Source organism: Vombatus ursinus, unplaced genomic scaffold, assembly GCF_900497805.2.
Source record: "Vombatus ursinus unplaced genomic scaffold, bare-nosed wombat genome assembly UNPS02014811.1, whole genome shotgun sequence".
NCBI lineage: Eukaryota > Metazoa > Chordata > Mammalia > Diprotodontia > Vombatidae > Vombatus > Vombatus ursinus.
Genome location: NW_020954589.1, coordinates 11,485,167 through 11,507,484, shown reverse-complemented (window position 1 = coordinate 11,507,484; position 22,318 = coordinate 11,485,167). Strand labels below are relative to the sequence as shown.

General features: G+C 42.0%; 1 protein-coding gene across 8 annotated transcripts in view; it reads right to left on the bottom strand.

The window, feature by feature from the left end:
- Positions 1-22,318, bottom strand: part of ANKS1A (ankyrin repeat and sterile alpha motif domain containing 1A) — a 227,921-nt gene that overhangs the window by 31,876 nt on the left and 173,727 nt on the right. For all 8 annotated transcript variants that reach the window (XM_027876318.1, XM_027876317.1, XM_027876321.1 and 5 more), the window contains 2 exons: positions 8,381-8,447; positions 973-1,079 (listed from right to left, as the gene is read on the bottom strand). In XM_027876318.1, coding sequence (XP_027732119.1) covers positions 973-1,079; positions 8,381-8,447 — 174 coding nt within the window. The remainder of the gene's footprint in view (positions 1-972; positions 1,080-8,380; positions 8,448-22,318) is intronic.

The window sequence follows — 22,318 nt, the reverse complement described above, 5'->3', positions numbered from 1 at the left end:
GAGAGAGAGAGAGAGAGAGAGAGAGAGAGAGAGAGAGAGAATTTGCACAAGTGGGTACTATAATAATCAAAAAATTTACTACGTGACCTTAGGCAAAGCACTTTCTCATACTGAGTGTCAGTTTCCATGTCTCAGAACTGTAGGTGACAAACCTTAGGGCACCTTCTGTAATGCTTCTTTTTATATCTGCCTGCCAGCTACATGGGGGGGAATTTTAGAACATTATCCAAGTCTTGTGGTAAGAGAAGGGTACAGAAATGAAAGGGAATATTGCATTATTACTAATTATTAGAACTACCTCTTCCCATATGTGACTTTACAAGTGCCAGCAAACTAGACCTGGCACGTAGTAGATGTCTGAATGTCCCAGGTGAAATAAGGAGCTAAACAGTCCTACCCTGTCTCAGCGAGGATGATGCACCCAACTTAGACAAGGCAGAGTTTGGAGGCGTTTTTGCAGGTAGAGTGCTCATTCCTTCCCCCCCTTCCAATCAGTGTCAGAACTTCTGATACTGACTTGGGGCAAGCTAACTGCAAACATTTAAAGTCCACCATAAGGACCTGGGGCTCAACATTGGAAGCCAGGACCAAAATAATGATTAGGAATGTTCTCTTGAGAAGAAACTGGCAGGCAGTCCAATGAGGCTGAGTCTACTGCTTCTGGAATAAGGGGAAGGGGACAAAGAGCATGGAGAGGTGACACACAGCTGAGACATTCATTTATGGAGGCTGATTTACAGATGTCTAAGATTTCAGTTTGATGTGCCTGGAATAAGATTCTACTTACTATTTTTTTAAAAAAGTCAGTCAATAAGTATTTATTAAGCACCTGTTATGTGACTATTTCTTTTGCCAAAAGGCAAAGAGACTTTAGATAGAAAGGGCAGAGGAAGGAACTGGGGGATAGGAAGGGATGCTTCCTTCAAGGAGAATTCTCATCCTTAAAGAACTCCCACAGAGGAGAGGACTCACCAGGAAGCGAACATCATCAAAGCCATTCAGAAGCAACTTGCTTTCGTATTGCTGCAAACCAACTGATTCCAGCCACTCCCCGACACTCTGCTCCAACATCCGTGAACCTGACGAGAGAGGAATCGGCAGACGCTTGAAAAGGGAAAAACCATTAAGGCGGTAGCAGCGGCACTCAGAGGAAGACAGATGGCATTGCCACATCATAGTCATTACTATCAAGCAGCCAAACTATGTACAAGGGTGCAACAGAACATCAACCCACAACTCCTCTTCTGTGCATAGACCATGGGGCCAGAGGTTCTGTGGCTTTATACACACTATCCCTCTTTAAAGGGATGTTGTAGCCAACCCCTAAAAGCCAGAACTGTGGCTAGGACTACAGTGACACATGCACTGATCTCTGGGCTTTCCTGCAAACACATCAGGGGGGAAATCCATCCCCCAAGTGGTGGCTCAAGTCTGTCAACTCTTTGTCTCATCAGGGAGGGGCCGGCATTCGCCCCGAGGCATTCCGGACAGTCAGTCCCTGCAGGAGCTCAAGGTGAGAGAGAAGCTGCTATTAGCCCATAAGCCACGTTCCCTTATCCACACCACTTCTGAAGCACCACCCTGATTTGCGGGCCAGGGACACGTCCTGTAACCTTGCAGCACAAATCAGTCATGAGAGAAAAGACATCTTCATGCAGCGGAAGGACACAGATACATAGCCAGGGCTCAGAGAGGAAGCAGCAGCAGCCACAGCCACTCCTGGGCTAGTGATCCACTATTTGCGGGAAGCCCAGCACATGCAAGTCAAGCAGCACAAAGAAAAGGGCAGTGGGAGCAAAAATAATTTTACTTTTTTTTCCCCAGCAGTCCCGAAACAAGCAAACCATGGCCACCACCTCTTCCTGTTATTTAGCAAAAGGCTGGGGCTCATAGATCCTGGCTCAGGCGTGGAACCACTTTCCCCACAGCACAGCATCCCAACTGGGTGCTCAGCTAATTGGGGTGAGAATCCGATTCAACATCTAGATTCTGGTTACTGGAAAATGGAACATCTCACAAGGACTCGAGAGAAGGGAGCACTGTCCACACAATCTTCCTATCTATATTGCCAGGTACTATCTAGGGCATGGACTTTGCCCCGATTCATTTTCTTCCTCTAAGTACGGCTGATCCTATGATTGACCCCAAGCAGATAGAAAGGGAGCTCAAGAGTAAGGAGGTAGATTTGGTTCTTTCCTAAAAACAATCTGATTAAGGGAAGGGAAAGAAAGGGAAAAGAAGATGAATGGTTGTTTGTTGGTAGGTGGTAGCTCAAGTCTACTGATGGCTGGTAGCTGATTTTTTTGGCTTAGAGACAGATGAGACCAACTTTCCCCTTGAGGTGCCTACACAGTGTTCCCAGATCTTGTCCTTTCACCTATGGAAATGAGTTGACAAGAGAAGACAGTCACTTGCTACTCTCTTCTACAACTGGAGAAGTAGATAGAACAAGGGAGAAAAAAAGTCCACACTTTCCTGATAGTCCTTGAAGGATCTGTGGTGGCAAATGTATAGACATCCACCTGCTTCTTAGCCCATTTAGTGCATCTGGCTTCCAAAGGCAGGTGTCAATAGAAATGGAAAAGAAGAAATCGAAGAGGAAAAGGAGCCAATTACAAAATCATCATCACCTCCGATGAACTCTCAGGATGTCAAGAGCCATTCCAGCCACTTCAGGGCACTTTCTACCCCGAGTCAGGACACTGACAACTTGCTCGATGAGCCAACACAGCCTGGAGACTAAAACCTTCACAAACACCTTCTGCCCTCTCTTCATCCGTCTGCTGCCCAACGGACGGCGGCCAGGGAGCTCTCGTGATCTAGGTGATCTCTCTGATGCACGCTGCAGCAATGGAAGATGCAGAGCCTGGGGCTGTGCCTAGTCCCTCACTGGGGAAAGCAGAGATCCAGGACGCTAAGCAGCAGAATCCTGGATGTTCCCGGAGTCTGCTTGCCCGGCTGCTGATTCATTTCTTCTCCGTAATTACACAGCTTTACAGCCGTGGTCCTTTATCCAGCAGAATGGGTGTCCTTGTTGAGAGACGCAGTAGAATGCTTTGTTTAAGAGCTCTGGGCTCCAGGCTGCCTGCTGCTGGCTCCCTGGTCCTTTCTCACTCTGGAGCGGCTTGTCCCTCCCCTTCCTTTCCCCCTCCCTTTCCTCCTCCCCTTCCTAGCTCAGTAAAATACAGCAGGGATTAGCTTCAGAGCAAAAGCGGCAACTGCCAAGAAAGGAGAGGAGAAAGGCGCTTCACAGTCGTCAAATAGCAATGAAAGATTTTTCCTATCTGTTCTGGGATGGACGACAGAGGAAGGTGAAAACTAAGAGGCTGCAAGTTTGCTACCTCTGAAGGATGAAAAGCTGAAGGATGATATTACTCTAAAATGAACCATTAGGAGGAATAAAGAAGATGCCTGCAGCTCCTGCCAATAGTTTCCTGGGACAGGCAGGAGAACAGTCTTATGAGGCAAGGGAAGGGGTAAGCAGTGGGGAGAGGTTAAAAAAAAGCTGTACCCTTTCTTCTGAGTAAATTACCACATAGACAACTATTCCCTCCACTTAGGGAATGTATGTATCTTTTGTTGCTTAGAACCACAGGCCGCAGGGAGTGATAAAAAGACAATAAAAGCAGGAAATCACAATAAGTGTTATCCATATGGGAATATCAAACAAATTCAGAAAAAAATGTGAGAGAGATTACCAAGCCATTCAAAACTGGAAAGAGATGAGCTTGGCAAAGGCCAAAAGGGAGCAGGGAATAAATCTTACGTGCACCTGAGGTGAGATGGGCTATATTACTTATTTTTACAAATCAACTTCATAGCACTGCACCATTACAAACTCTTGAATGTTTTAGAAGCAATCTGTAGGGGAGAAAACTGTAGATAGTGAACTAATTGGTAAATACAGGGTTTCAAATATAGGAAGAAAATCTAGAAATAATGAAAGATCCAAGAAAGAAAATGCCAGAAAACAGCTCTCAGAGAATGGGTCAGGCCTGAAGAAAGCTTGAAAAAATTATTTTCTTTCTCCTTGAATGGCATGGATATTTGGTTTAAAAACAACTGTCCTACAGCTATACCACTGAGACAAATTAAATTCACTACTCTTCTGGAGATCTGGGGGTCCAGGCAGGATTTCTAATAAAGATGGAGGGGATAATAAATTTAAAAATGAGGAAATAAACTCTACTAATAATGAGTTCTCCATCCTGGCAACCCAAGTACCCCATAGCCCAAAGAAATGTGATAAAGCAAATGCTGCTGCCTCAGACAAAAGGGACGGGCTTAGCCTTCAGCATATCTGACGCTGGCAATAGTCACGATGCAACATCAAGATTCAAATCGATTAGCCAAAGGCAGCCTGCCAATGAGTCCTCTCCTTTGTCGGACAACATGAAGGTCTCAGATCTTTCTTTTTCAACTCTTCAAAAAGCTAGTGTTAAGCTGGATCTCTGCCACCACTCACCCCATCATGAAAACCTCTCTGCTTCTGCCCGAGGTGAGGGTCTTTGTTCCCCTGGCCCTGAAGAGAGCTGACTCTTGGTATATCAATTATAGCCAGCACACATCCACCACACCCTAACAGCAGCAGGACAACAGGGGCCTGAGAGACCTCAATGTATGCTACAGCAGCCATTTTCCTCAATACCACTTTTCCGATCTGGAAAGGTTAAAAGTACAGAAGAAAAGAGGTGACAAATCAACTAAAATATGCTCAAATGAGGCTGTGTTGTCTCTATTAGACTTATCCATAAAGTAGTCAATTCTCAATGCAGAATCCTATAGACAGGGTGGGAAGAAAGGAAGTATTACAGTAATAAAGAAGGCACTATCATCAGAGAATCATTCTCTGGTCATGATCTCTCTGGAAAAGGGTTCAGGAGGGACTGTCTAACTTCCTGGTTAATGAAATACATGAAAAATTACTCTGAGAAATAAAGTTTTGCTCTGAGATATCCTCAGACTAGGGACCAGGGGCAGGCATGAAATATGGTGGGGGGAGTAGAAAATAGCTGTGGCTGAGGCTTCAATTTTAGCCCAGGAAAGGAGCAATCTGATCGAGGAAATATCACCTACTAATAGTTAGGGCTTGGCCAAAAAAGAAGGAATGACCTCTCAGAAAAACTGGAACATAGATGCTGGAAGAGGGAAAAGACTAAAGGACCATGCCATTTATGGATCGGCTGAAGGAAATGGGAAATGTTTAGCCCAAGAAAGATGAGGTTTAGGGATAGCAAAGCTGTCTTCAGGTATCTGATAGGTATTCTTAGTAAAAAAGGAATCAGACTTCTTTTGCTTGGACCTAGAGAGCAAAGGTAGGAGGAACAGCAAGAGGCAGATAAAATAAAATAGAAGAGGTAGACACAACTCCTGACTTGTGGGATGATAGATTCCCAATCACCACACATGTTCAGGTGGAAGTTGAAAGATTACTTGCTAGGTATACAGCAGAAGGCATTCCTGTACGGGTTGGGTTTCCAAATCCAAAATTCAGCGACATCATTCCTAATCTCTCTGCAAGACATTTGGAAGGCATTGCTGCCCTACAGGGGGGAGGTCAATAGTACAACTCTAGAATCTAAATCTGAAAAACAATAGTGAGAAGGAAGCAAACAGAGAAACAAGCCACAAACACAGAAGCTGCCACTTCAGCCTTCCTGAATTTGAATAAAACCCATAGAACAGTAATCCTTTGAGAGATCTATCCTATTTTAGTGAACCCTTTATTTACAAAGGCAATTTTTGCTTTTATTGGAGCAAAGCACAATTCTTCTCTCTTCCCTATGGTGTTATGATGCCATATTGACTATGTCATCAATCAAGGTCTCTGCCAAGCCCCTACAATAGCTTGTGCAAGATTTGGCATTAGTATAAAAGTCACTCAGTGGTCAACACCCTGACTCACCTCCACGCAATTCACCACTTTCAATAAGAGGGGTTTCAATTCCTTTTAACGGAGTCGGGAATTCACCTTAACTACTAGAGAACCTGTCCCTGCTGTAAACAAGGCCACTACCTACCTCCTCTCAGTTGCAGGCTTCCCTAGTGTCCAAACAGATTGTAGGGGGACAATTTGTGAGCATATATACCCTGCATGATTAGAAGGTTACTAATGTATTTTTCCAAATACCTTTAACAACTCTACCGACTTGGTAATTAAAAAAATACAAACATAATTCTACCAACCCAGGAAAACAACTCAAGGGGTAAACAGTCTCTTATTTAATGTAAATAAAATAGTCACAAGGAAGAAGACGTTGCTTCTAATGTTTAGAAATAATAACAACAGAAAGGCAGCGTGGTTTAGTGTAGTATAGTCATTGTCAGTATAACTGGGTAAGAACACACAACTCTAAAACATCAACATTGGCCCTGGGCAAGTCCCTTCCTCTCTCGGTGCCAGAAACAACTTTCCAAGTGCACAAGTTGCAGAGCAGGAGCTGATCTCTACTGGCAGGAGCAGCCCTTATAAGGAATTCCCTACACTGAAGAAATCATGTCTGGGCAAAAAGAATGACAAAGAGGACAAAATGTTTATTGCCTGACTGACTGATAGTCATGGAAGTTCAGTAGTAGTCTGGGCATCGCGTGGCATAGCAGATCGAATTAGCTTCAGAGCTAGGAAGACCTGAACCCGGTCCTGCCTCTGACATGTACTTTGTGACCTTGAGCTAGTCACTGCACCTTTGGGGGCCCCGGGAACCTCATTATAACTTTAAGCTGCACAGCACAGCAGCTGCTCCTCTACACTGATAGAGGAGTTTTTCCCTGGGAGTTTCCTACACCAATAAAATTACAAGTCCAAACACACACAAGTGTCAATACATATCCTCAAGTATCATCATAAATTGGGGTAAAGGATAGTAAAGTCAATTTTGAAAATTATAGATGCAAAAGTAACTGACATTTACATATCACTTGGAGATTTGCTAAGTGCTTTATGGTCATTATTATTTAAGGTCATTATTTAATATTCATAATAAACCTATGTATAAAGTACGAAAAGGTAATATCAGTCCCACTTAACAGATGAAGGAACTGAGGCTGGAGAGGTTAAGTAATCTGCTCAGGATCACATACCTAATAGATATCTGTGGTCAGCTTTGAATCCAACTCTACTGGGATGTGCCAGAGCCAACTCAGATCAGCTTACAAGAGCCAATTGTTAAGTTTTCAGTGTGCATTTACCCCTAGAAACTGGCAAGTCAGGGCTTGATTTATCATTTTGTTGATTATCTAGGCTTCTTTTCCCCCCAGAGAGCTGGAGGCAAAACACCCTTACCCTTTAGTCACTATGCTAATCATTATGTTACATGCACTGCCTCTTTTTGAGACATCTTAAGGAAGGAGGTTCTATCACATTTTTGTCAGTCCAGAAGTTGGTGCTATCACAAACTCACTTCTCTAGGACTCTGACAGTTTGCAGAGCACTTGTTTCACAATTCTCCTGTGAGGCAGGTAAGGTAGTGCTTAATATTATCTCAATTTTATAGATAAGAAAATTAAGGCTCAGGTAAATCAAGTGGATTACACTAAGGGTCAAAGCTGGTGTCCACTGGTCTCCTGACTGAATTCATTGTACCTTTTACTCTATTTTACAGCCTTTCATTTCATTTTGAATTCTAACTAATAATAGAAGATTAACATTTGCCAAATAAAGTCCTTACTCTTATAATGAGCTAATAATAATACCAGATTCACTAAGGTAAGAGTGTTTTTGTGATTATTACATAGGTATATGCCAACTTTTAGCAAATTTATATCAAAAGCTAAATTTATAAATGAAATGACTAATAGCCAGCTCGTTTATTATAGTACATTTGAAAAGGATTTGATTGACCAGAATTCAATGTGTGTGTGTATATGTGTGTGTTTAAGAACACATCTATTGTGTAAAGTACACAGTTCCTCATATAATGTTGGCCATTTGGGGAATATACAATAACAACACTAGACTTTAAATTCTCAAAGCTGGTGGCAGTGATTGTACTGGGATAAAATAATCAGTTGTGCTGCTCCCTCATTCACAGATTATCTTTTGTATTAAAAGGATAAACTTAGATGAGAAAGTCATTTATCATCCAGGAAAGTTAATACTACCCAGAGGGAAGGGCTGTTCAGTTAGCCATGCCAACGCAGTTATTTATTCTATAATAAATTTAGCTGCATGTCTTGTAGGGAAAAAGGAGGAAGAACCTGAGGTCTGGGAAGGTTTAGTGTACAAGTTCTCACAAAAGCAGAACATGGATTTGAACCCCAATCCAGTGCTCTTTCCACGATATGCTATCTCATAAACGTAGTGAGCCTATACAAAGGGCCGTGGTCCTATTGGCATAATACTCTATCCAACTAGGCCATCTGACCACATTTAAAATGGTACCTGAGATCTTCTGCTGTTCTTGAGAAAAGTCTATGCCTTCCCCGATTGAACTCATTATCTTTTCGATCTGAAATGTAAAAAGAGAAAAACAAAAGAGAAAAAAGGCCATTAGATTTGAATGACACTTTAGAGAACAGTATTTGAAGCAACAGTAGAGAATTGATTTCACATTCCAACCCAGGTGAAGCCTGGGTATCCCTAAGGTCAGAATCAAAACAATAAAACCAAAAATCAAAATGATTAAACAACTCACAGTGATTTATAAATAAATTTATAAATAACTCATCTCCAGAAGTCACATCCCCATCAGAAATCCCAAAGAAGCCTATCCAGAAATGGTGTCTGGCAAAGGGTGTGGATTCAATTCAACTCAAGAAACATCTATTAGTACTAAAGATACAATAATGTAAAGTGGCAGTTCTTGCTTTTGGGGAGCTTTCAAACTCATACAGATCATGTACAAAAACAAGTACAACAAAAGTAGAATGTGAAAGGGGCAAAAGAAGTGCCAAAGTACTTTAGGAAAATCCGAGGATGAATACAGCAATTCAGCTGCAGGGAGACAAGGGAAAGATTGATAGCAGGGGCAGCACCTGAAATGGTTCTTGAAGGAGATGGGGAAGTATGAATCAGGAACGAGAGACAGCCTGCACAGATGTAGAACATAGGCAGGAGAGAGCACACCAAGCAATCTAGTTTGGTTGGAATATAGAGAAATTAGGACTGTTTCTGGCTGAGTAGGGGTCTACTCCATGGCACCACTCTGGTGAGAAAGCAATATTTATCTCTCTCCGTAGGTTTTTCAGACCCACAGCTAAAAAGTTAGTCTTCTGGCCACAGCAGAGTTAAGGAACAAGAAGAATCACAAGTGAGGAAGAATCACAAGTGAGGCTAAAGATGCAACAACATACGCAACCAGTCACACTGCAATTTGTTAGGATGAGTAAGAGGCTTTTGCTGCTAGTGGGAGATCTGAGAGCCATTTCAAAGGCTTGGAAAGGTAGAAAAACATGAATGTGGGGCTGCATCTCACAAGTAAGCCCTCACTCTTTTAAGGGAGAACCCTGCAGGCCAGGATAGTGCACCTATATTACCAAAGACAGCTTGGTTTAGTCAAAAAAGCATTGGACTGGGATTGAGAAGACCCAGGTACCAGGACTGGCTCTGCCGTTTACTAGCTATGTAACCTTTGGCATCCTGCCTTCTTAAGCCTCAGTTCCTATAACTTTAATAAGAGTTTATACTACTTATGTTACTTACTTCTCAGGACTGTAAAGACCAAGTGAATCACAAAAGCTAAGAGCTCTAAGGGCCAGGGAGATGACTTGGTCCAACCCCCTTAATGGTACAAATGAAACTGAGGCTCAGAAAAAGACTATGACTTGTTCACAGTCAGTTTTAATTTCAACAAACATTTATTAAGCATCTATTAAGTCCAAAGCATTAGGCTAACAGCAAAGGTGAGAAATAAAAACAATAGTCTTTGCTTTTAAGAGGCTTATCTTCTACTGAGGAAATACATGTATATAGATAATCCTAAAATAATTTGAAGGACAGAGCATTAACAACAGAGAAAGTCAAGGAAGGCTTCATGGAAGAGGTGATATCTGAGAGGTAGAGCTGAGGAAGCACTGCATTTTAGGCATGCAGAACCTCTTCTATAAATACATGGAGGTGGCAGATGGAGTGTTCAGAGAATAGCTAGCTGAACTATAAAGGTAGGCTGGAGTCATAAGCAGGGAGACCAATTAGGAGAGTGTTACAACATTCCAGGTGAAAGGTGATGAGGACCTGAATTATGAAATATTCTGATTCAAGAAATGCTGTGGAGGAAAAAGCTGCAAGGACTTGGTGACTGACTGCACATGGGGTAGGTGGAGAGAAGGAAGAGCTGCGACTCTGGTTACAGAGCTAGAATCTGAATCCTGGTCTCCTTGATTCTCAGTCTGGTCCTCTTAGCATTACCCATCAAAGAACTTGGGAACCATAATGTGCTATGTACATTCAAACTAATATTGCCACCTCAAGAAAGACCTTCTGGGTAAACCCAATCTCAGACCTGGAGGCTTTGTTCTAGGGAGCAAGAGCAAATTAGGGGGAAGATTCAGTTGGTGCGCTTGCCCCTGAAGCCCTCCCCAGGCAAAGACAAGGGAGGAAGGGGTCCAAGGCACTTCAGGATTCCCCTAAGGAGGCCAGCCTCGCCACGTGACCATGTCAAATATCTCCTAGAAGCCTGGAGAGTAGCAGGAACAAGCCAATGCAAATTCCTCTCTTCCTTCCAAAAGGACATCCGATCTGGGGCCTAGAGATGAGGGGAAAAAAGAACTCATTCACAGCACTTTTCAAAAGAAGTGAAAGGAGAATCCTTTGTACAGAGCCTTAGATATTCTCTCCCCTAAGCATAAGGAAAAAGACTTAGTAATGCGATTGTGCCTAACGGCCACAAGGAAGGCAGGAAAATGATTTCACCTATCTTTGGCTGGCAGACAAAGGCAGCACACTCAACACCCAAGAAGAAAAGGATATGGCCACTTCCTCCTTGCAGCCAGAAGATCTGGAAAGTATTTCCTCAAGAACCACAGGGACAGATTTTTCAGCTTAATGTGTCACCTGATTTCCTGTTAAGACTCAGGTAATATAGCTCAACCCCAAACCCTGAAAATGCAAAAAGAGACACTATAAATCTCATCTCTGAGGGAAACAAAACTTCCCTTTGGGAGCTTTCAACCTTGAAGCAGGCAACAGACATCTATAGGATGGGCAAGACTGCAGGAGGTTGTTAACTCAAATGGACTCTTTTTTCCCCTATAACGAACGTTATCTTATCATGCCACCTCACCCCATCTGCCCATCATTTAAGATCCAGCTTAACTCTCATTTGTCCTTCAGGAAGCTTTCTCTGACAACTCTAATTCAAAGTTTTCTTTACATTTCTGAAATATTACAATACGTCCCATACAATTTGGTTCTGTATCAAGTACTGGATAGATTGCTCTTTTTGTTTTGGATGTGTTAGCCTAGTCTATTAAACTAAACTGAAAACTCCTTGAGGGTAGAGACTATAATAATATAATAACTCACATGTATATAGCACTTTAAGTTTACAAAGAACTTTCCTCACAATTACTCTGCAGAAAGTAGAGGCAGGCGTCAGTCACAGACTCATGGAACTGGAAGAGATCTTGGAAATCATCTGGCCCAGCTTTACCATTTTATAAATTAGTAAACTAAGGCCAAGGGAAGTTAAGTTATTTGCTTAAAGTCATAAAGATGATGTTAGAGCTGGATTTACACTCTAGCAGTCTCACACAGAAACCTCCCCAAATCTATCCATGGACTTGGGGGTCCATGACCCCCAGGCTAAGAACCTCTGGACTAGGGGCAGGTAAAGAAGGTAGTTGCAAAGGATTCATGTGAAAGATGAATTTTTCTCCTTTTTTCAACTAATCAATAAGAAAATATTAAACTAGCCAATTAACAAGCAATGTTGTGGCTGGGGCAGCTGTAGGAGAGGTCACCAGGCAGCATCCACACAAGGGCTGCTTCCAAGGATGATAACAATGGACAGTGGGCTAGAAGCCTTGCTCTTACATTCACGAGAGTAGCACGATTTTTAGAAAAATCATCTTGGCAGCTGAAGGGAGGATGGAACGCAGTAGGAAGACATGAGGTAAGGAGCCAGGTAGAAGATGATTCTAATAATCCAGGTAAGAGATGAGGAGGGCCTGAACCAGGGTGGTGGCTCTGGGAGTAGACAGAAGGGGATGAGATCAAGGGTATATGTAGAGGAATTGGCCTTGGCAGGAAGAAGGGCCACCATTTCATTTGAGAACAAAGAGAAGAAGAGGATAGTGGGGAGAGATGTCGCAATTAAATGAGATGAGGAGGGAAGACAAGAGAGCTCTCAGGGAATAGTCTCAATTTTTTTCAGTGAAGTATGAGGTAAGATCTGTGCTGAGAGGCTACAGGGAGGTGGAACTGTGGGAGGCTTAAGAAGGGACAAAAATGTTTGGGACAGCCTCTGTGTAGCAGTACATTAAACTGAATAGGGAGGAACAGAATATTTTTAAGCTTTCATATTATTAATGCCAGACATTCTTTCCTCTATGGCCTACAGGTAATTATTTGTTATAACCAATGGAAAATATTGACTCAAAAACTTTTGGTGAACTGTAACACATAGGTAGAGTTATTTAAAAATCTTGCCTTGGACACACAAATGCCTTGTCCTAGCTTGGAAAAGGTGAGTAGAAGAGAAGAGAATGGAAGAATATTTGAGAGTACCAGGACAGCAAACTGTTTTTCAGAAGTAGTGGAAAATACCAAAGGAAAGAACCTTAGAAACCACCTAGTCCAAGCCCCTCATTTTCTAGGGGAAAAAGCTGAAGAGCAGCAAGGGGAAATGGATTTTTTGCCCAAGGTCATTACGCTAAAAAGTGATTGAGCTCAGACTTGAACTCAGGCATTCAGAGTCCTAATGACAGACCGTCTGGGAAGCTAGGGGCCATTTGGTGAGGCCCCAATTAGTGTGAATACCGAAACCTCTGAAGTGGTTGCCTTATTTGAACTTTCACTGCATATTTCTGTTGGGCTGGAACCAAATACCATATTTTACATACTTATAATTGTGAACAGTGTGAATTCAGATAAGTGCAATGACTTCAGGGGATTCATCATTTGCACTAATTAGACCTAGCTATATTTCTCAAAACCTTCCCCCTCTGAATTTGTAGGTTCTCATTTTTCCTTGTAAATTAAAAAAAACTATTCCTTCAACTCAACACCTCCAAAAGAGGCTCAGCTGCTTAAACTTAGTCAACAAATCCAAGTCATATGAATTTCTTCCAGAGGGTCTTCTGAGTCTAAATTAATGGAGCCCAACACCCTTGGTCTGCTCTCTCCAGTACCAGCCTAGACTAAGGTGATTATCATCATCAACAACAAACATTTAGGTATGTCAGCCCTGGTTTCTGATGACTAGAACCTAGGGAACAGCTGATTCTTGACACTCAGAATTACTACAGCTAAACAGCAAAGTCTGATTGGGTACTCTGTGAATTGCTACATCCAAGTTATGCTAATGGAACTGGAATTATTGTTTTACGAAATTATTTAAAGAACTTGTCAATTTGTTTAGAGTTCTAACTATGGAAGCCCAATCCTCAGAGGTTAAAGTTGGACCCTTGGAATTTTCTCCACCATCATGGCAGAGAGACCCAAGAGGGTCAGCATTACAGCAATCACTCTGGCCTCTGCAGTCCTGTGCCCCACTCCCCACAACTGCCCTTGGCTTCATTTAACCTAGGAGCCACAAGCAAAGTACACTTCCCCCTCACATTCTTGGCCTCATTCCCTAACGTTGGTAGGAAATATGGTGATTTTAGTCTGGACAGATATGTGTTCAGGAAATGTGGGCACACTTCTAATCTAAATGTAGTTTAACCATTTACGCTGAAGTTAAAAATGAATATGATTAAACAATTATAGTTACTTGGGCAGGGGGAGAGAAGAACTGGGGAGATCAGAAGGGAAAAGAAACGTGGAATGAAAGAAAAGATCCAGTACTGCGTTCTTTTTCTTGATATGATAATCACTAACCTTATTGTTGAAAGTCAGTGTGGTGCAGTGGAAAAAGCCCCAGATTTGGAGTCAAAGAAACCTGGGTTTCAATCTGGACTGTGGCAGATTAGTTGCATGGACAAGTCACAATCTCTCACCACCTCAGGCTTCTCCTCTCTCCAGTTCCCACTTTGATCCATTCTCCACTCGGCTACCACAGTGATCTTACCAAAGCATGAGTCTGAACCTGTTACTGTCCTCCTCAAACTCCAGTAGCTTCCCCTATTACCTCCTCCAAGATAAAATACAAAATACTCTGTTTTGTATTTAAAGCCTTTCAAAATCTTGCACCTTCCTATCTTTCCAGTCTTCTTACACTTTACTCCCCCCTCCACATACTCTATGATCCAGCCACACTGCCCTACTTGCCACTCAAGAGACACTCCAACTTGCCTCCACATCTTTTTGATGGCTATTCCCATGCCAAGAGTACTCCCCCACTCTTCATCCCTATCTACCGCCTTCCACGGCTTCCTTCAAAACTCTGCTACAGTCACGCCTTCTGCAGGAGGCCTTTGCTGTTGGTCTATTACCCACCCCTCCCTCCCCAAATTGCTAGTGCTTTCTCTCTGAGATTAACTTCCATCTACTCTGTATCAATGCACAAAGTTATTTGTAGGCTGTCTCCTCATTAGAATCTTTGATTCTCCTTGAGAGCAGGAGACCATGTTTTATCTTTCTTTGTGTCCCCTGTGCTTTGCAGAGTGCCTGGAACACATTAAGATCTTACTATATGTTTATCAATGTATCAATGCCCCAGTTCATCCACCACACAGTTGCTAAAATAATCTTCCCTCTGAAGGCAACTAGGTGGACCAGTGGATAGAGTGCCAGGCTTAGAGTCAGGATGATTTGAGTTCAAATCCTGCCTCAGACACTGTGTGACCCTAGTCAAGTCACTTAACCTGTTTGCCTCAGTTTCCTTATCTATAAAATGGGGATAACAACAGCACGTACCTCCCAGGGTTGCTGTGATGATCAAATAAGATAATAACTGTAAAGTGTGGCTGATCAGACCATTTCAAGCTTGGAAGACTCTACCATAGGTCAGGCACAAATAGTTCATATGAACATTTGGAGTGGAGATATTTCTAAATTTGCATATCTCACATTTCTTTTGCTACTACAATTCTGCTTTGCTCATAGAGCACAGCACCTTCTTTGATGCGGGCATGCCATGCTGGGCAATCCTTTGCCAGTGTCTCCCATGCCTCACAATCAATTCCAAAGTGCTTCAGAGAGACTTTGAGAGTGTCATTGTACTGCTTCTTCTGACCTCTGTATGAGCACTTGTCTTGTGGGCGTTCTCTAAAACAGTCTATTAGGCAAATGTACGTTTGGCATTCGAACAATGTGGCCAGCCCATGTGTTCTTTGCAGCACAGTGTGAATTCTTGGCAGTTTAGCTTGAGAGAGGACCTCAGTATCCAGTACCTTATCTGGTCAGGGGATCTTCAGATTTTTCAGGTTTTCATTCAGCGTCCTTCACAATCTGGCCACAGACCACATTGCCAGCTATTTTATATGTTATTCCCCTCTACACAGAATGTGGTCCAATCAATTTGGCCTTCCTGCAGTTCCTCATCCACGGTATTTCCCTTGTGGCTTCCACGCCTTTGCAATGGCTTACTCCAATGGATGGAATGCCCTCACGTTTCACATCCATCTTTAAGAATCCCTAGTTTTCCAGCAATACCACTTCTAGGTCTGTATCCCAAAGAGATCATAAAAAAGGGAATTTTTTATTTTATTTTATTTTTTTTAGGCAATTGGGGTTAAGTGACTTGCCCAGGGTCACACAGCTAGTAAGTGTCAAGTGTTTGGTCTGAAGCTGGATTTGAACTCAGGTCCTCTTGACTTCAGGGCCGGCGCTCTACCCACTGCACCACCTAGCTGCCCCTAAAAGGACCCACGTGTACAAAAATATTTATAGCAGCTCTTTTTGAGGTGACAAAGAACTAGAAATTGAGGGGTGGCCATCAATTAGGGGGTGGCCATCAATTAGGGTGTGGCTGAACAAGTTGTGGTATATGAATGTAATGGAATACTATTGTGTTATAAGAAATGATGAGCAGGTGGACTTCAGAAAAACCTGGAAAGACTTGTATGGACTGATGCTGAGTGAAGTGAGCAGAACCAGGAGAACATTGTACACAGTAACAGCAACACTGTGTTTTGACCCACTTTGTTAGTCTTAGCTCTTCTCAGCAATGCAATGATCCAAGACAGTTCCAAAAGACTCATGATGGAAAATGCTATCCACATCCAGAGAAAGAACTAGAGAAAGAATCTTGAATGTAGATCAAAAAATACTGTTTTCTTTTTTTGTTTGTTTTTTCTTTCTTGTGATTTTTCCCTTTTTCTCTGGTTCTTCTTTCACAACATGAGTAGTGTGGGAATATGTTTACTATGACTGTGTATGTGTAGCCTATATCAAATTGTATGCTGCTTGGAGTGGGACAGGAAGAGAGGGGGAAATTTTAGAACTCAAAATCTTATAAAAGTGGATGTTGAAAACTAAAAATAAATAAATACAATTTTAAAAAAAGAATCCCGAGTTTTCTTCAAGCACCATCTTCCAACCTGATTCCAATAGCAGTGCTGGCCTTCTCCTCAAAATGCTTTGTTCATATTTTGTAATACTTATATATGTACTTTTCCTTTTATTTCCTTTTTTTTTTTTTTTTTTTGCCCTGGCTAGATGATAGTTTCTTGAAGGCAGGGACTATTTGGCTTTTGCTTTTATATTTAACCCTCCCCAGCACAGTACCTAGTACACAGTAGGTGATTAATAGGTGCTTGTAGACTATAAGCTCTTTGAATGAAAAGATTGTTTTTTCTCTAGCACTTAGCACATAAGAGATGTTTAAAAAAAAACGATGAATTTGGTGAACTTTCAATATTGGTGCAAGTAATATATTTTAGCTTCAATATGAATGTAAAAAAGTAGAAGAAAAACTGCTGGAGATATTTAATAGATTCTTGTTAGCACCCTAAAACTTGTTGTTTGGTTCTTTGTACTTCTGAGGAGTGTGCAATCCTGGCCTGGCTCCAGAGATGTGGGAAGATTTTTCATTGCATATGGAGGGGAGTTTTCCAAGTAAGGAATTCCATTCTCCATCCACACCATCCCCACCCACAGCCAGGGAGGTTCTGACAAAGCATATAAACATTTCAAAACACTTGCAGAGAAAAGAATGGAAAAAGGCAAGTGCTCACTACAGAAATGCCACAGTCCACTAGGTTGCTACCATGGACAACACAGAGAGATTCAATCTAAGGCACTGGGTCCTATGGGAGTTGCCATGGGGACACTAGCCAGAATCTGTTCACAATACAGGCTTGGAAGTTACAGGACAAGGCTCTTCCAAAGCATAGCTCTCCATCAAGCAAGAGAAATGTTTAAGATATCAGAAGCTCCACAGAATTTCAGGAAAGATAGAATCAGTCCTCTCGGGTGGGGTTTGAAGTGGTATTCAAACATAAAAGAAAATGGATTATTTCCTACTTCCCTTCCTACTTGAAGTTTGAGTAGAAGGGGGAAAAGAAAGTAATATGCCTTTGCATACTTCCTCCTACCCAACTTTAAATCTAAATATTAATGGAGAAATTTGCATGGTAGCCACCCTAGCCTCAGGTGGGCCCTTTATTCTGCTCTCAGATGAAAATTTTTTTAAATGTTTATTCTGAATTTGCCAAATACCAAGCAAAATGAGCATTGCTATATATAAAGGAGTATGGAACAAAGACTGCCCCTGAAATTGTAAATTTATACTGCTTGCTTTCCTCTCAAATATATAATAAATTCTATTTGAAGCTGTCCTGCTTGTCAATGTTTCCTTAGGCAAATCTTTTCTGCTGTTCATTTTAAGAAAGTATTTTAATATTCATCTTTGTTTTTCTGAACACGCTCTCTCTGTCTTTGTCTGGGGGGGGGGGAACAAACAAAAAACAAATAAACAAACACTTTAAACAAATATGCAGTCAAAGCAAAATAAATTCCTATATTAGCCATATGTGAAAATATATTTCTCATTTTTCACTTTGATTCCAAGGCACCTCTCTGACAGTAGGTAGGTAGAATGCTTTATTATCAGTTCTCTGGAATTGTCATTGATCTTTGCACTGGTCAGAATGCCTAAGTCTTTCAAAGTTGTTTTTTTTTAAATTGTACTCTTGGTTCTGCTCAATTCATTCTATATCAGTTCATACAAATCTTCCCAGGTTTTTCTGAATCTGTCCCTTTTGTCATTTCTTACAGTATTCCATTACATTCACATGCCCTTATTTGTCCAGCCATTCCCCTACAGATGAGAAGCCTCTTAGTTTGCAGTTCTTTGCTAAAACAAAATGCCCTCCAGCTTCTTCTAAGAGTTCAGAGACACAGAACTCTTGACATAGGTCAAGAACCCCATATACGAGGAAAGAAGCACTTCTCTACTTGGGCTTGTATTTCAGAGCACAGTGATGCACCTTCATCTCTGCTTATGTTCTTCTAGGCATCACAGTCTGAACTATCATTTTGACACCTGGTACATGTTATTGCCCAGTATTGTTATTTAACTGGAGAAGTGTATCATGTGTACCTCCAAAGAGAAGGGTCATTGTCTTACATTTCTTTTCTCTGCTCAGCCAGTGCCTTGAACTGTGCCAACACAGAGGAGGTGTCTAATAAATTAGACTCCTTTAACCTTTCTGTTGCTGCTTTGCTGACTGCTCTCTTATATTCAGGCTCATACAACCAGCAAGTTGAAATTGGTGGAGCCTTTTCCCCTGAGTGAGACAACTTCAAAAAAGGAATTAAAAACTCAAGATCTGAGTCACAAAATCTCTCAGAGTTTGTTTCCTCATCTGCAAGAGAGAGAGAGAGAGAGAAAGAGAAGCAGAATGTGCTACAAGGTTGGTACAAGGAAAGAGCTTTGTAAAATGAGAGAAAAATTATCAAGTGTTTTGCAAACCTTAAAATACTATATAAATGCTTTCTATTACTATTATTGAACCTTAAAATGCTCTACAAATGGGAACTGTTACTTATTATTGCTAATTCCACCTCGGTAAACAGATAAACACAATTTGGGCCTTTGGTGATAGGTAATAAGAGAAAAAAAGAAATACCTTCCTACATTTATGCAGGTACAGAACCCTCCCTCAGGCCAAATGGCCTCTCCTTGAGCAGTATTCCCAGCCCTAAAGAGTAGAGTGGGCCAGTAGTAACCCAATCTTCCTCTCACATCCAGAAACTAGCCTGGCCCTGAAATCCATTATCCAGAACTGTTTTTCAATTTTCAGGCTGTGCAGCAGCCCCTGGAAGATACCTGCTGACAGATTTACTCCCTGTTGTAGATATCCTTGATGAATTCATCAGTATCTCCACCTTCTGCCTTCCTTAAGTGTTAGCAATAGAAAGGTTGTCAGCTTACAGAGTATTTTGATTCCAAACTTTCATTCTTCCCCCCACCCCCAAATGCTGTCCAGAAATCCAGAGGCAGGGCCTTTGTCACATTTCTAACATGAAGATCACCTCTCGAAGAACAAGAACAATTTGGGTAGTGGGAGGAAAGGTGTGTCTAGCTTACAATCCCAGCAAGCATAAGGGATGTTAAATCAATAACCTGACTGAAGAAAAACAGCCTCCTGAGGGAAGTATGTCACCAATACAGAAGTGGCAGCCACACCAGGAGGAAACACACACCCCCACACACACATACACCCCCACACACCCATGTTTTTCACAGGGTGGTTTTTCCATTTTTGCTTATTTTTAATCATAGCAAGGAAGAGTCTTCCTTTCAGACAATAGCCATATTTGAGGCAGTCTGCCCCACCTACACATTCTTTACAACCTCTTATTCTAAAAGAAAAAAGCTTTCTCTATTCTCCTCTCAACTTTGGGGGGGAAAAAAAGGCAAAATGTAGGCTTTTCTTCTTTGTTAGGAAATTGCTTTGGACTTAGTTGTGCAGATAAAGAGTTAAGTTAAAGGAGGAGACATATTTACTGCTGATCAGGGAATTCTCTAATGCATAGAACAATTACAACATAACAATCCTGTACTTAAAAAAAGTAGGTATTTAATAAATTGTTAAATTACACTGAAGGGAGGAAAGCCGGTCTATACTTACTTTTTCAGTCCTGCTAGCTAGCTCTCCCATACTTTCTTCCTTACCATTGGCCCTGGTTTGGGGCTCCAGGGATGTTGTGATTCCCTGAATCACTCCAACTAATTCAGAGACCCAACACCTGCAATAGATTTCTAATCCTTGTTCCTCTACCCCAAGAGGTACTCAGGGTTCACTAGTGAACATTACAGTCATGGTAGACTTGAGGTGGAGGGCCTTGGAAATCTGTTACAACACTCCACTTCAATCTCTCTAAGGAAGCTAAGGTCCAGAAAAGTGATTTTACTTAGAGCTGGTAGAGACCTAAGTCCTGGGTTTTTTCCATTGCACAAAAAAAACACTGTCCAAGACAGAACTAATGACAGAGCTGGTAAGAAAACTCAGATCTAAATGAAAGGCAGATTTAAATATAATCATTTGTAAGCATTCTCTTTCCTCTTCCTCTCAAAAAACAGACTCTTTTAAAGTAGTGACTCTAAGCTTCACGAAAATGAAGAAATAAATGTTAAGGGGACTAGATTCTAATTAGCTTAGTTACTGTTTGTATAAGTCTGGATGAATTACAGCTCTTTGGCAAGTGGGATGAGAGTCTCAAAGATAAATAAGACAGTATCGAGTAGTCTATGACAAAGATACTTTCTTCTTTTTAATACTGAGGCTAAAGGAAAGGATGAAGAAAAGATAGAAATTATGTAAATAAAAATGGTAACCTATTTCTTGTCTACTCTTTCACATCGTACCATGAATTTGACTTTAGAATTGTAGACCTTCATGGTCAGAAGAATCCTCAATTCCAAATCGAGTGACCTTCCCATGCCATAAGAGCTGAAAGTTAGTATAGTCTAACACCAACTCACATCATGAATCTTGGTTATGACATTCTCAGGTCCTCCATTTGGGATGAAGACCTCCATGAGTATAAAATCAAGCAATCACCAACATCTATTAAACACTTACTATGGGCTAGAAACTGTGCTAAGCACTACAGATCCAAAGACAAAAACAACCTTTGCTCTCTGGGAACTTACCTTCTATTGGTGGGAACAACATGTGAACATACACAAAGTAAATACAAAGTAATTTGGGGAGCTGTGCCAAGCAGCTGAAGTAATGGATTAGGAAAAGGGCTCAGTAAAAGATGGCACTTGAGCTGAGCCTTATAGGATTCTAAAAGGTGGATAGGAGAGGGAGTACATTCCAGGCATGGGAGACAACTAGTATAAAGGCATGGAGATAGGAAAGGTAATGTATGTGAGAAATGGCAAGTAGGTCAATTTGGCTGAAGTGTAGATGGTATGAAGGGGAGCAACATTTAATAAGTCTGGAAGGGCTTTAAATGTCAAACATGGGAGTTTGTATTTTATCTTAAAAGCACAGAGAAATACTAGGATCTTTTGAGGAGGGGAGTGACACAGTCAATCCAGTGCTTCAGGAATATCATTTTGGCAGCTATGTGGAAGATGGAATGGGAAGAGACTTGAGGCAGGGAAACCAATTAGAAGGTTACCACAATACTCTTCATAATGAGGCCCTAAAGTAGGTTGGTTGCTGTGTGACTGGAGATAAGAAGATATGAGAGATGTTGGTAAGACATGGCAACTAATTGAACATGAAGTGTGAGGGACTGTCTGATGTTGGCAGCTACCAGGTTGGGTGCTGTGGCAAGGGTAGGGTAGGATCTGGGTATTTTGGAAGTCAAGGCAGGGGCTGTGGTAGGCAGAGTCGTGTGTACTGGGATGTGCTGGATACGGAGAAGCCCTGAGGCAATTGGGCAGTGCTCTGTGACATAAGCTGGGTACAAGGAAGTAGTCGGAGCCTGAGCTCCTGAGGCAAGGGGCGGTGCCACGTGGGAGTGGGATGGCAGAGGACTGAGTTCCCTCTGCTTAGTCCCCTCCCTATATGCAACGTCATCCCCAGATGCCTCTTGTGACTTTCCTGACTTCCTGGGTCCCTTTGTGCAGCACTGACCCAGTCCCCTCCTGAGTCTGACTTCCTAGGTCACGTACTCTTGTCCATGCGTCAATCCCAGATACCTCCTTCCTGTATCCAATCCTGGCCTCCTACGTCACTCCCTCCCCCTTGGTGTGCTAAACTCAGACAGCCCCTTCCGGTATCTGACCCTACAATCATTGGCTAGTAGCGGGCTGGGGAGGAGGGGCTAAGTAGGTACTTAGGAACAAGCGTGGTCAGATCACACACGTGC